Source organism: Gorilla gorilla, chromosome 7, assembly GCF_029281585.2.
Source record: "Gorilla gorilla gorilla isolate KB3781 chromosome 7, NHGRI_mGorGor1-v2.1_pri, whole genome shotgun sequence".
NCBI lineage: Eukaryota > Metazoa > Chordata > Mammalia > Primates > Hominidae > Gorilla > Gorilla gorilla.
In genome coordinates, this window is record NC_073231.2 from 13,443,561 (window position 1) to 13,458,817 (window position 15,257).

At 44.2% G+C, this 15,257-nt stretch overlaps 2 protein-coding genes, 1 long non-coding RNA gene and 1 other non-coding gene across 4 annotated transcripts in view; 2 read left to right on the forward strand and 2 right to left on the reverse strand.

Moving 5' to 3' along the window:
- The window catches only part of PRSS55 (serine protease 55), a 61,522-nt gene extending 53,491 nt beyond the window's left edge, over window positions 1–8,031 (reverse strand). Inside the window, exons 1-2 of the mRNA XM_063709051.1 lie at window positions 7,923–8,031; window positions 1,400–6,055 (exon numbers count right to left, since the gene is read on the reverse strand). The gene's annotated coding sequence lies outside the window, so the exon portion shown is untranslated. The remainder of the gene's footprint in view (window positions 1–1,399; window positions 6,056–7,922) is intronic.
- The window catches only part of PRSS51 (serine protease 51), a 40,897-nt gene extending 32,816 nt beyond the window's left edge, over window positions 1–8,081 (forward strand). Inside the window, exon 5 of the mRNA XM_063709674.1 lies at window positions 7,986–8,081. Coding sequence (XP_063565744.1) covers window positions 7,986–8,081 — 96 coding nt within the window. The remainder of the gene's footprint in view (window positions 1–7,985) is intronic.
- A 3,808-nt stretch (window positions 8,082–11,889) lies between these two features.
- Window positions 11,890–13,906, forward strand: LOC129524211 (uncharacterized). The gene is made up of 3 exons (XR_010134920.1): window positions 11,890–12,037; window positions 12,655–12,722; window positions 13,746–13,906. It is a non-coding gene; the product is annotated as an uncharacterized lncRNA (long non-coding RNA).
- A 955-nt stretch (window positions 13,907–14,861) lies between these two features.
- LOC115935756 (U6 spliceosomal RNA) lies at window positions 14,862–14,968 on the reverse strand. The gene has a single exon (XR_004071359.1). It is a non-coding gene; the product is annotated as a U6 spliceosomal RNA (small nuclear RNA).
- Between the last annotated feature and the right edge of the window lie 289 nt (window positions 14,969–15,257).

Genomic DNA, 15,257 nt, shown 5'->3' on the forward strand with positions numbered 1-15,257 from the left:
TGAGATCACATGGACACAGGAAGGGGAACATCACACACCGGGGCCTGTTGTGGGGTGGGGGGAGAGGGGAGGGATAGCATTAGGAGATAAACCTAATGTTAAATGAAGAGTTAATGGGTGCAGCACACCAACATGGCACATGTATACATATGTAACAAACCTGCACATTGTGCACATGTACCGTAAAACTTAAAGTATAATTAAAAAAAAGAACACAACACACACACAACATTAGATGGCAAAAGAAAGTGAATTCCCCTATACCACTAAAACGCCACTCTTCTTGATGCCCTTCAGTTCACAGAAGGAGACACTTGGTTCTTTTCTCTCATGACCCTGAGGTAGGGTTCCCTGTTTAAGTCCAAATCACAAAGGTTAATTTTTGTTTTAGTTTTTTTTATCTCTACATTTAAAAAAATGAATAGGCTTTTGACAGTTACAGGTTTATAAAAAAACTGAGCAGAAAGTATTATACAATGGATTCCCATATGCCCCATCTCCTCCCAATTTCTCCTATTTTAATATCTTGCATTAGTGTGGCACATTACAATTAATGAGCCAATATTGATGCATTATGATTAACTAGAATCTAGAGTTTACGTTAGGATTCACTGTTTGCATTGCACATGCTATGGGTTTTGATGAGTGTATGATGACATGTGGCCACAATTGTAGTAATCACACAGAGTGGCTTCCCTGCCTAAAAATCCTCAGTGCTTCACTTGTTCATCTACACGCTGGCAACCACTGATATTTTTACAGTCTCCCTCAGATTCCCACGAATTAAGTTTGGCCAAACGTGAGTACAAAACATACAACTGCTAAATTCATAAACAGAAAACAAACCATCACGAAAAAGAGCAGGAAAGAAAATTACACACCCAGAGTTCAGATATTTAAATTATTAGATAGTAAATATAAATAATTATGTATAAAATATTTTTTAAAAGGAAGAAACTTAAAATGAGACTGAAAACAAAATACCATCAAAAAATGGCCAGGCAGAATTGAAAAAGAATCCAGTGAAATTTATGGAAATAAAAATATAATCAGTAAACCAGGAGATGGATCTGAATATTACTCAGAATGCTAAAAAGCAATATGGGAAAACATGAGAGAGAAGTTACGAAACAAGGCAGACGGAGTTAAAAGGACTAACATGACTACTGAAGTTTCAGAAGAAAAGAATAGAAATAATGGAGAAAAGGAAACATTCAATGAGTCCGTGACCAAGAATGTTCCATAATTAATGAAAGACATTGATCTTCCCATTCTGGAAGCACAATAGAGTCCAAGCAGAATTTATATATCTATAAACATATTTTAGTGAAATGGCAGAACAATAAAGGCAGAGAAGATCTCAAAATTAGCATATGCGAGGAAAAAATGGCTTACTTACAGAGAAGTATCAAATCAACAGACTTCTCAACGGCAGCAAGGGAAGCTAAAAGATGTTGGAATAATACCACCAATGTGCTGAGAAAAAATAAGTGCCATATTTAAATTGTTGACACTAAAAACTATCATTCATGTAAAACAGATTTTAAACAATCGTTTTGCACTAAAAAATTTTAATACAGACATGCCACAGAATGCCATTTTGGTCAATGATGAACTACTACATATATGATGGTGGTCAGAGCAACACACTACACCATATGGCCTAGGTGTGTAGTAGACTATGCCATCTAGATTTGCATACATTGATGTGTGCCTAGCAATGAAATTCCCTAATGATACATTTCTCAGAACGTACCCTGACATGACTGTATTTTAAAAAACTTTGAAATTTTAAAATTTTGAAGGTGGCATATACAGGAATATTCATAGCACCATAGTTTATAATAACAAAAAATTAGAAACACATAATTGCTAAATTCATAAATAGAAAACAAACCAATCTAAATGCTCATTATCAGAGACCTGAATAAATTTTGGTATAGTCAAACGACAGAATAATCATCAGGGATGATTACATACATCAGCTGGAGTTAAACAGATCAACATAGCTGAATCTCACAACGCAGTGCAAAGGCAAGTTACAGAAAAATGTATTCAGTGTGATATTTCTATAAATTTTAAAAACGTGTAAGGATATATTCAGATGTAGAAAAAATAAACAACCACAAAGGGAAAAGAAACGCAAAGTTCAGGATATTCGTTATGGCTGGAAGAAATGGAGAGATCCTCAGAGGGCTTCAACTATGTAGTGTTTTATTTTATGGTATTATTGTTTTGTATAAATACAAAAATATTTTGTATATTTAATATTTTACTGTAATTTTAGAAAGAAATGGAAAGAAGTGAAACAGAGGGAGAAAATTTGAAGTATTTATAAGCTCTTCTCATTTTGCAAAACAAAATGCGTATTTAATGGCAAAATTAGTACTTGCGTGAGACAGTTGAAAGGGGAACAAGGATGAAAGAATAGAGCAGCTCTAGGTTAGTAAACAGAAACCCTTACCTTAGAGCAGGCTTGGTTACAGGGCTGCTCCTCCAGCTTGCCAGGGATTTTAGGAGGTCACGTCATTGTGGCTGCGACCTAAGGCCAGGAGGCTGGTGCGCCAGCCAGTAGTTGGGAGGTAGTGGGAAACATGGCTACCCTGTCTCCCCCAGGCTGTCTCACAGCCTGTAGCTGATGACCATGAGGAAATATCACACTGAAGAGGTAGGTCACTGTAAAAATCCAATCCAACTCTACCAGAGCTCAGCTTTAGCTGGCGCTGCTGCTGCCTGCATTGTACACTGCAGATATTAGTAAGTGCATCTCATTGGACCCAAAATCGCATCCACAATACTAGAGTAAGGCAGCTGCAACATGACACAGAAAAATGGAATTAGGATTTAGGGGAATTGGATTTGAGTGCCTATTGAGACACGATCTAGCAAGCCTACCACTTTGGCTGCTCAGCGTATGCACACAACCTTCTTTATTAAAATTTCTAGAAAACAAGAATAGTAACAGCATGCTCCTAACACAATATGACTATTCTCTACGCAAACAGAACACTCTTTTCCTCTCTGAAAAGTCTCATAAAATCATCATATCCATCTTTGAGTGAGATTGTTTAATCACAATCTCAGCTTCACATCCCTGTCAGTTTGGGTCCTCCAAGAGCCGATGCCAAGACTGAATTATATGTGAAAGAGATTTATTGGTGGAAATGCCTGGCAAGGAAAAAGGATCTTGGGAACAGGAGGAGGCAGAGCATCTTCAGACCCCATTGCAAGTCTGAGAAAGTCTGGACCAGGTTGATGAGAATTCCTGAGCAAAGGGTGCCAGGTTGAGCAGTAATGGTTCAAGAAAAGTTGGACCCTGCCACTCTCAGCCATTGGCTGGGTATACTCCGTAGAAATGCAGTGTTGGTCTGACAGCTATGATGGATCTGGAGGAGCAGTAGCTGAAGGCCGTCATCAACTATGCTTCCCACAGCAGGTTCTTTTGAAGTAGATCTGGGTGGTACACCTCCATGGCCACCACAATCTTATGTTCTAAAGATCAGTAATAAATGTAACCAATGTGAACACTTGGGGAAAAGAAGGAAAAAAGGGAAATTGGTATATACAAATACATAAAACAACATGAAAATCCAGGCTGCTGCAATTGTTCTCAAGTCTGCAACTGATCCTGAGGCCACAGTTGGCCTTCTTCCAATTTGAACCTCAGCTGATTGTTGTTCTTTATTTTTTGGGGTGACCAGACATTCATTTCTGAGCTCTTGATGGTTTTTCCTGTATGGCGTTGCTATAGTTTTCCACTGATTTCTCCCTTTGGACAATTAAATAGAAAGAGCATCTTCAAAGGATGTAATGGATTTCAGACATATTCCTCCTTGTCCCCATGTGTGGAGCAAATCTCTGTTCTTTGATATTAGGGGTCAGTCTTCTCAGCCAGGACACTAACCTTCCCCTTTGCCTATTGGCTTAGTGGTGTAATGAACTCCAAATGTCCAGGTGGCAGTCTCAACTCTCCATGCAATAAACCATCGTATTCCCTGGTAGAGACATTCTTCCCTTGGGAACTAAGGTCTCTAAACCTCCAGAGCTCAAAGTTGCAGTGGTAAGAAGCACAACTTTATTGGGTGTGGATCATTACGTGCAATAGTAAATGAAGCCAGTCCCATTCTTATCCCTTGGTTCCCAAACCCAAGTATTCTGGCCATAAAAGAATCAGCTCCTATTGAATGTGCTTCATAATAGACACAGTACTTTGTAAAAGAGCACTCCATCCTCACATGTCATGAGATCTCAACAGGCTCAGTTGCATAAACTTCATTGGGCCATTCCACTGTTCTATCAGGCATGCTGCTTCTGGGTGGTAGGGCCTATGGGAAGATCCGTGAATCCCATGGGCACCAAGTGCATTGCTTCAGGTCTGTTGCATTTTAATCTGTCGCGTTTTAATCAGTTTGTAAGAAATAACGCCAAATGCAAAACCATTGTGATGAATAACCAGGCATTTGGGAAGTTTTGTGTGATGAGGCAGCAAAGGCCTTGTGGGCCTGGGAGACACATCCATAGACAGAATAAAGAAATATCTACTACTGTGATGGAAAATTGCTGACTACTCCATGAGGGAAGGGGTCAACTGTGATCAATTTTCCACCAGATGGGTATGTGCTACATCACCCCCAGCCTACAGATGATGGCCACAGCAGGGCCTTCCAAGGATGCTGGTGCTCTCCTTGGAAATGTATTTTTCAATGCCTGATATAACAAAGCATCCTCAGGAATCTCATAAACTAGAGTTACAGGATGGGGGAGCAGGTCACAATAAATCCATTCTGGCATTCTTATCTAAGACTTTGGATTCCTTCTTTTATATTCTGGAAAGCAATTCTGTTTAACGTAGGCCATTTTTTTGGTCCAAGGTTTTAGTCCTTCAACCAAATAGAGCCACTTCCAGCTGCTCTAGGTAAACCACTGAATTCAAAGTTTCTCTTAAGTGCACATAGACTGATAAATTTGGCCCAGTCAAATCAAATTCTAAGTCCCTTAGAATCCATTCTTGGACATAATCATCAGATTTCTACAAATATACATTAGAAGAATGTTGCAGTTATTTTAATGTTTTCTATCTTCTCCTGGGTCATATTTGAACTGATTTCTATGAATTCTACTGGGATGACTCTAATGACTGCTGTGAGAGGTGATGGGGGGTAGTGGGCTATGGGAGAATCAGCATTCCCTGGGAAAGTATTTTCTTCAGGTGAGTCTTTACAAAGTCTTCAAGCAAGAAGGGACTAGGTTCCCAGAAAGGAAAGGAAGGGAAGCTCAGTGGACTTTAAGGTTGTGAAGTACGCTGATTCATCTTAACATACCCAAGTTTCCCAGTGCAATACTCCTGGTCACAGTCCTTCCCCATTAATCACCTTTCAAGGAAGCACCTAAAGAGGCTGTGAATTCAAGTTAGGTTGTAATTCTGCCACCTTGTAGGAACAACTCTGGGTTCAATTTCTGCTACGATAAGAGATTCTTTCAGGGGCAGTTGTAGAAGCTTCTCTGATGCTTCTCCAGTGCTTTTGAGTTATGCCTCTGAGTTGAAATTTTAAAGCCCTGAGATTGTTGGGGTATTTTGTTCTGTATTTTTTCTGTAAATTTTCCATTGCATTCAGTAACTTTAACCCTTGTACTTATCTCTTCCACCAGAGTATTCTATCAAAAAGGTGCTTGGTGTCTTTTAACAGGCAATTGATTCCATGAATGACAGGCCATAACTTAAGACATTGCATGCCATGGACTACCAGAAACCCATTTTCCACTAGCCAGGAGGTCATTATTGGCTTCAAGCTAATCCATGCCTAACAACACATCTTAGATTTCCCTCCATCTTTGCAGTTGTATTTCCTGGAACCACTTTCAGTACCAAATACTGTATCAGTCAGGATTCTTTCAGGAAAATAATAGAAAACAATCATGTATCTCAAACAGAAAGGTATTTAATACCTGAAAATGGGTACTTCTAGAACCATCAAAAATGCTTGAGTGTCAAGGTCAGGAAAAACGGTTGCTTCTTTACAAGAGCTCAGTAAACTACAGGAATCATTGGAACCCCCTGCAAATGATATAATTATCTTCAGTATCAGGATGATTTGCAGAAGACCCAAAGTTAATGGCAAAACCTCATGACTGCCATCTGCTGAAATCTGCATGCCTGCACACAGCTGCCATGGGAAAATGATTGCTCCCTTTCCTCTGCCTCCTAAAACTTGGCAGAGAATCTAAATTGGAAGCCTGCTGGGATCCTGAGAAACATAGCTCTTAGGCTTTCAGCCTCTACAATACCTGAGAGATTTAGAAAGGCAGCGATGGTGCTAAAAATCAGTATATAATATCTGGCATATTGACCTGCTAAATGTGGAAAACAAGAAGAGTAATTCCCGCATGTGGGTGCTATGAGGATTAAGCAAGATAACACTTGCAAATCCTGGGCATAGTATATTGTACATGATAAGGCTTAATAATGGGTAGTGTGGTGTCTTTATCAGCCCTAAAATCACAATAGCTCATAGCTGTCAACTCTGTCCTCTGTGAGAATGTGCTAGATGATGCTGAGCCATTATTTTCCATTTGTCTCCCATTTCCCCAATACAGATCCATGTGCTGTACTTCCCTGGGTCCTGGGAGGCTGGCTCCTAGGGACTGAGTTACCTGGGATCCTAAACGCCACTTAGCTTGACCTCAGCAAGTACCAACATAAAGTACCAGGGCAGGAAGGGAGAGGGTTGGGGTATTTCTTCCCTGTCACTTTCCTGTGTGGGCCACTGTTCTGCCGCTGGCTGGGTCCCTTCTATACCCAGTCCCCACAGGGTACTCCCTCCTTCACGCTTGCGGTCCTCACTGGATTCCAATGACAGTAGCTTCCCCTGTGGCTTACTGCTACTGTTCAACTCTGGACATCTTGTTCTCCTTCGCTGAATCCCTTCACAATGCCCACAACTTTCAGTGCCTTCATTAAAATGCCTTCATTTGCACTTTCAGAGTAGAATCCTGTTTCCTTCTGAAGCCCTTCCTAATTGATATACTTAGGGCCATCTTCCTTAACACCCCAGACCTGCTGGTTTCGGAGCCATCGACCTCCTCATTTCCACCGCAGAGGGCTGGAGGAGATTCAGAAAATCTGGGCAGGGCCCAGGAGAAGGTGACGAGTGATGGCGAGTGGAGAAGTGGAGTGATGCTGAACTCTAAGTCGGCATCGCGTACCCCTCTTGGCTGGCATGGGGATTTCATCTCCAGGAGGCCGGTGGACTGTGGCACATAGACAGTGCCCTCCTGGACACAAGTCTGGGGCCCCCACCTGGCACCTCTGTCCAAAGTGGAATCACTACATCTGGAGTTGCACCTCTGTTGCACTGCCTGCAAAGATCCAGCTGTCCCCGTACAGGGAAGAATGAGGGCACAGCTGAAACCCAAAAGGGCTGAAATCCACGGGGAGCAATGTCTATTTCTTAGTCTGTCTCCTGCCCCAAATAGCTCCCCTCTCCTCCCGCAGCTCGTGTTGACGAGTGGCTTTCCCTGGCAGCAGATGCCACCGGAACGTAAACTAGGACGCAGAGGGTGGTGATGAGCCACAGGCCCTCAGGCCATGTCCTTTCCTGCCCTGACTCCCCAGGCTCCCTTGCCTGGAGTTCAGAGCACAGACCCTGAGTGACCCCCTGCTCGCCAGGATGTCCCAGCAGGGCCCCTGCTCCCCAGAGCCACAGCAAATTAGGGGGACCCTCTGTTCCGCCTGGGAGGGGGCCGGGGTCACATTTGTGAACTGGTGGGCAGAGGGGGTAGTGCTGGGTGGAACTGCAGACCTCCCTCCTATCCCTGCCCCATCCCTACCCTGTCCACCCCTTTCATTCCCTCCCACTGCGGCCCTGATGAGGCCTCTCAGGGAAGCCCATTCTTCCCCTGGACCTTCAGGGAGCCAGGCTTACCTGCTCTTTCCCCTGGGAGAGCTTTCAGGTCGGTCTCAAACAGGTCTTTCTCTCCCTGCACAGGTTCTTTCAGAGCATGGCTTCAGCCTGGTTACTTCTGACACCAGCCAGGAGGAACAGACTTTTTCCTATATAGCAGGTACCACCAGAAGTACTTGAGCAAGATCACCCTCAGCTCCTGCAGCCTCAGGGCACCCGAGTGTCCTGTCCACTGGGCATTTGTTATGGACAAAGATTTGTGTGGCCTTTCACTTTGCACACTGAAGCTTAACCCTGGCTGCAACGGGACAGGGGGCCACCAAGGAAGTCATTAAGGTTGACTGAGGTATAGGGTGGTGCCCTGGTCGACAGGATGGTGGCCTTATGAGGACACTTATAAGATGGATGCCCACTTGTCCCCCTGACCCCTCTGGCACAGGAACTGAGGAAGAGTCACAAGAGGACACAGCAAATGTTGGTCACCTGCAGGCTAGGAAGAAAGCCCTCCCCAGGAACCTGGGTCTTGGGGACTTCCAGCCTCCACTGTGGGAAAGAAATACGTGTTGATCAATCCACCCAGTCTATGGTGTTTTGTAACGCTGGCCAGAGCAGACAAAGACAGTATGAAAACATAACTTTGCCCCACACGTTGAAGTTATAACAGCAATGCTTTCAACAAATTGGGCAACGCTTTTGTGGTTCCCACTGGGTGAGTGTTGAAGCTTACAAAACACAAAGGCATTTTTGAACGTCTGGTCTTTGAGGTATAATTTCTATTCAGCAAATTCACCACTTCAAGATGGATGGTTCTGTGAATTCTGATGAATGTAAATGGCTGTGACCAGACATAGAACTGTGGCCGAATGTGGTGCCTCATGCCTGTAATCCCAGCACTTTGGGAGGCTAAGGTGGGTGGATCACCTGAGGTCAGGAGTTCAAGACCAGCCTGACCAACATGGTGAAAACCCGTATCTACTAAAAATACAAAAATTAGCTGGGCGGGGAGCCATGTGCCTGTAATCTCAGTTATTCAAGAGGCTGAGGCTGGAGAATTGCTTGAACCTGGGAGGTGGAGGTTGCAGTGAGCCGAGATCACACCATTGCTCTCCAGCCTGGGCGACAAGAGTGAAACTCCGTTTCACAAAAAGAAAAGAAAAAGACAAGACATAGAACATTTTCATCACCCCAAAACATTCCCCTGTGCTTCTTAGTAATCCATCCTCTTCCTGGAACCCCAAACCCGGGCAACAACTCATGCGTTCTCTGTGCTTGGAGTTTTGCCTTTCCCAGAATGCCATGGAATCATGCGGTGTGCAGCGGCTCATGTCTGGCTTCTCCAACTCGGTGCGATGCTCCTGAGATCCAAGTTGTTGTGCGTGTCAGTCGGCTGTTCCTCTTCGCTGCTGTGTAGCACTGCTGTTGTGTGAATGCACCACAGTTTGTTCATCGCTTCCTCTGGAGATGGACATTTAGGTTGTTACCAGTTTTTAGCAATTAAGGAGAAAGCCACCATAAACATTGGGTACTGGTTTTCACATGGATGTATGTTTCTATGCAATCCTGTTTTGATTAAAATGTGAACTCGTCTAGTGCTGTGGTAGGCAATTTTTGGATGACTTGGGGCCTAAATGAAGAGAATGCAGGCGCTTGCTGTGTTCTCCCTTTCTGAAGTCTGGGACTGCCATGGAAGTCGTGTGGTTTCTTTGGGCAGGATGGTGGGTAATGCAGGAATTCTTTTATCTATGCCCTGTTCCATCTCATATGCATGTCCCCTCCAGTGCCCAAAAGTTTGCAAACACTTAGAGCAGCGATCAGATGTTTTGCTCTACTGACCCCAAATACATGCTGTTTGCAAAGAACAGAGGCAAGGAGGATTTCTCTCCCATTTCACGACCCCGCTTGGCAGAGAAAAGAAAAGCATTAGGTTGCTGAATTCTAATGCTTTGCTTACAGCTATGAGAAATACAGTAAATGCTGGTTCTGACAAAACTCCACGTCCAATAAAATGAATGAACTGCCTAATGTTTTATCTGTCTTCCAGTTATTCCGATGGGATAGTTCCAAGAGGTTCTAAGATAAATTTTAAAGCCTCAGAACAGCTGGGGAAAGAAAGTCCCATAGTCATTTCCCCTAAAATAGAATATGGATAGAATTTTCAAAAATGTTTGCAAACTTCCCTTATGTATGGAATTTTGGAAAATGTTCACAACCAGAGCTCCCTGCCATTAATTAGTAATACTAGCCATTCTTCATACACGTGTCACATCCACGGTGATTTCTTATCAGAACGATTCACTGGCCGCATAGGAGGGAAGACGATTTATTCTGATTTGAGCTTTATTCAGTAAACTGACCCCCCCCACCATCTACCACTCAACCTGGTACATTATTCCAACTTGATAGCTTAACTTGAACCATGCAAATTTGTCAATATTCTCCTATTTTTGAACCACCAAAACAGCAATTCTGATTTAACTCAGAAGTTCCCGCAGTTCCCGTACACCTCTGTACCTTTGCACACATTTTTTGCCCAGATAGAATGCTGCTTGAGTTTCAGGGTTGCTGTAACAAAGTTCCACAAACTGTGTGGCTTAGAACAACAGAAATATTGTCAGGAGCTCTGGAGGCCAGAAGTCCAAAATCCCAGTGTTAGCAGGACCGGGCTCCCTCTGAAAGTGCTAGGAAGGATCTGTTCCACTTCTACCTCCTGGCTTCTGGGACATTCTTGGCTTGTGGCAGCACAACTCCAGTCTTCACATGGGGCTCTCCCTGTGTGGGTGAGTGTGTCCAAATGGCCCCTTTCTATAAGATCACCAGTCATATTGGATTGGGGGCCTGTCCTACTCTAGCACGGCCTCCTCTTAATCAATTACATCTGCAAAGACCCACTTCCAAATAAAGTCACATCCTGAGGTCTGGGGGTTAGAACATCAACATAGGAATTTGGGGGACCATCACTTAAACCGTAACAAATGCATTCCTGCCCTCCCCCCAGGGCTTTCCCTTTGGGAATTGGCTTAGCCCAGACAATCCTTATTTCCTCTAGACAATTTTCCCCCTCGCCTCTTCTCCCACCCACCACTCACCCGTGCCCCTTCCCTGGCTGCCAATGATACTCTTACCCATTGTATTAAGGTAGTCTCTCTGCCAATGTGTCTCTCCAGATGATTATGAGCTTCAAAGAGACAGAGAACATCTATTGTTCATCTTTGCATTGTCCTCCAAGCCCAGCAAGTAGAAAATGCTCCAAAGAGCTCTGGATGACCTCATGAACAAAGAAATGAAAGAATGGCACCACCAAAAGCCACCCTGCAGCTGATCCAGGCATGGATCTGTACTTTGGACGTGTCTTGTTCATAGAAACTGCTGGCCAAGGCGCCTTCCTTTGCAGGAAGGCATTAGTAGAGATGAAATGGGAGAATTAAAATCGTGGGCTTGGTATTTGCCATGTCCTGTGCTTGGATACACGGATTAGCTCATTACTCCTCTCAACCATATAGTGCTGTGCTATCATCATCCACATTTTACAGGGGAGTCATCAGAGGCACAAAGCTAAGGGCCTCTGCTAAGTTCCCACAGCCAGTGCCCTGTCTGCTGTTTCACTTGAGAGGTTTGGAACAGCAGCCTGAGTCCTTCTCATTCCCCAAGGCTATTTCTAGAGTGCGCTTCCAGCTATTTTGTCCTGACAGGTTCAGGAAGCTGAGACGCCGCCTCTTATAGGAGCACAGCTGGCTGGGGAGTCCTCCCACTCTGAGCCTCTCACCCCCAGCTCCATCCTGACCTCCACACCCCACAGGGTTCAGGGTGACCCCGGCTTTGTCTGGACTGTGGCAGCTCCACCCATTCCCTATTGTGACCCAGGCAGTCAGGCTGGGCTGTGAGCTAGCGGGCATGGAGAGTGAAGCCCCGCCCGGCCCCCCTTCCACACCAGAAGCCTCTCTGTGGCTGATGGGAGGACCAGGGCTGATGAAAGGATGGAGCCATGAAGGGCAGCCCTCCTGCTGCGGGTCGCCCTGCTGCTGCCCTGGGCCTGCAGCTCCTGGCACGTGGGTCTCTGGGAGTCCTTGTGGATGTGCCTCTCCAGGGCCCTCCATCCTCGGTGGGCAGGAGACTCCCCTAGGGAGCTTGCTCTCAAGGTCAGTTCCCAGGCTTGCTGACTCAGTAGTCACGGGGTGGGATCCATAGGGCAGCACCTACCAGGTCTAATGCAAAACGATGACATCATGCAGCTAGAGCAAGGGCGGCGCATTAACATCTACTATGGATCCATCTTCTGGAGCCTGAGAATTTCTGTAGCCTTGTTCCATGTCCATGGTCAATGACTATCAAACCTCTGCAACAGGCTGGGAGCTGTTTTATTTTTTTTTTATTTTTATTTTTTTTGAGACGGAGTCTTGCTTTGTTGACCAGGCTGGAGTGCAGATCTCGGCTCATTGCAACCTCCGCCTCCCAGGTTCAAGTGATCCTCCTGCCTCAGTCCCCCTAGTATCTGGGATTACAGCCACACGCCACCATGCCTGGCTAAATTTTTTTTATTTTTATTTTTAGTAGAGACAGGGTTTCACCATGTTGGCCAGGCTGGTCTTGAACTCTTGACCTCAGGTGATCCACCCACCTCGGCCTCCCAAAGTGCGGAGATTACAGGTGTGAGCCACCACGCCTGGCCTGGGAGCTGTTTTAAAAGCTTTTAAGCTTTTTAAGCTTAACATGGCTTTTATCATGCTTGAAGTTAACGCATGTTCTATTTTTACAGTAAATTCATGGCCATCGGATGATATTAATGAGACATACACGGCATCAGGACCTTCACAGCCACTACAGGTTTTCCCCTCTCCATCCATTATGTTCTTAGGAAATTCTACTTGCTTCCCCCAAACTTTAGTAGTTTCCCATCAGCCCCACAACCACTGCAGCCTGACAACCACTGCAGCCAGGCGTACCACCACAGCCCCTATTCCAGGGCCGCCCCCACACCCCCAGCTGTCTGCCCCGATGGGTTCTGGGGCAGTCGGAGGAATTACTTCTGCTGGGTCACTGGATTAGGGTCTATTTCAATCCACTATGACCTCATCTTAATTTAACTAATTATATCTGCGAAGACTCTATTTCCAAATGAGGTCACATTCTGAGGTTGTGGGTAGACATGAATTTTGGGACGATACTATTCAACCCAGTGCAGATCGTCTGTGAGATCTTAAAAGAACAGGTCCTCTGTAACAAAAGGGAGGCAATGAGGGGCAGTAGTTAGGGGTGCAGACTCTGAAGTCAGATGACCCAGTCTCCCTCCTGGCTCCCCTACTTGAACTGCCTGTGTGACCTCGGCAAGAGGTATCCCCCATGCCTGTGCCTTTTCTGATTTCCTCATCTGTAACATGGGAATAGTAAGAGTTCCTACCTTTTTGGGCTGTTGCGAGAATTCAGTGAGGTAATGCACATGAAGCATTCAGCTAATAGGTAATAGGAGATGCTGTATAGACTGTTGTCTTCATCACTCTCTTTCACTCCCGTCCAGTTCTCAATAGCATACACACAGCTGCCACAAATACACAGAAGTGTTGGGAATTAGCTCTGTGAGACAGGCCTATTTCAGATAAGAAAAATGAGGATCAGAGAAGCTGAAAGTCTTGCGGAGGACACCCCAGCAAGGCGAATTACAGGCCCAGAATTCTAACAAGGGCATCCGGACTCTGGGATTAGAACCGCCTTCTGCGTCCCAGGAAAAACGTCCTCTAGTCATGCCCAGATCTGCCTGGTCTAAAAACCACAAAAATAGCAGGAGTTTCCACTGAGTCAATGCTTGTCATGTATAGAGACCTGGATTGAGCTGTTTCCTTCCATTCACAGAGCCGTCCTGCAGGAGAGATGTTACTTTTACCATCAATGTAAAAACTGAGCCTTAAACTGCTTCAGAAACTGTTTAGATTCCTTCAACTGAATATTCACACTGGATTTTGAATCAAGGCCTACGTGGCTTTAGAAATTTAAGATCCAAACCGTACCACTGTTGTACCTGACATCCTTCGTGCACCTCCCTCATCTTCAGAGAAACAATTCTAATTCTTCACTTTAAAGCAAGGTCGTGTGACTTTCCAATGACTTCAGGGCATTCGGTAAAGAAGAGCTTGGTTCAAAGTAAGTTGATGAGCACAGCAATTTCTTCATAATGGCAACCTGGTTAAAAAAAATAAAATAAACCCATACCCGGCTTTGGGAAGGAAGTTGTTTGTTTTAATGTTTTGTATTTGGACTTGCAGCACATAGAGTGGTGATTTTTTTCAACATTTTGTGTGTCACTTAACATTTTTAAAAATGAAGTCTTACAAGCTGTGAAACAATATGAACATCCTGATCCTATCTCTGTAAAATATGATGGGTGCACATTGATAGACGAGGGTGTGGAAAGTTACATCTGAAGGTGGCAACAGGAGTTGCCTCTGCATGGGTGGAATTAGAAGGATTGTTGATTTCATTTATTTATTTGAATATACGATAAAGAAAGTTCAAGTAGCACAGATGGCTGCACAATGAAGAGGAATTTCACCTCTTACACTCATTCTCAGTCCACTCGCCAAAGGCAATTATATGGATATGTATTCTTCCTGAAATATTGTTTTCATACACAATCGTGTATAAAATCGTGTATGAAAAAAAGTCTGCTCATCATGTAGTGTGTGTTTATATATAAATGTACTTATTTATATAGTTATGGGTATTCTTCATGGTCTTTTTCCATATGTGAGTTTTCCAACTTTTTATCATACATTTCTTTTTTTTCCTTAAGTTCTGGATACATGTGCAGAATGTGGAGGTTTGTTACATAGGTATACATGTGCCACGGTGGTTTGCTGCACCCATCAACCCGTCATCTAGGTTTTAAGCCCAGCATGCATTAGGTATTTGTATTAACGTTCTCCTTCCGCTTGGCCCCCACCCCCACCGAGAGGCCCTGGTGTGTGAAGTAAACATATGGAACGCTTCACGAATGTGCATGCCATCCTTGCGCAGGAGCCATGCTAATCTTCTCTGTGTTGTTCCAGTTTTAGGATATGTGCTGCCGAAGTGAGCACTATACATTACTTTTTAATAGAAGTTTTTGAAAGGTCCAAAAGATTTGGGGAAACCTTGAAAACCATGAGAGTTACCATATTCCTCAATTTTTACATTACGTCTGCTCCATTTATTTGTGCTATTTGGCCATCTTTTTCAGCATGTTTTAGAATCTGTAAGTTGTTTGTAATTCAATGTTTTGTGCCACAAGATAACATTTTGATACAATATTTGTAATTTTTGCATTGGCATATGTCAGTTTGTGTATCTACTGTATTCGTCCAGTGACCTATTATGAGGTGCAACGGG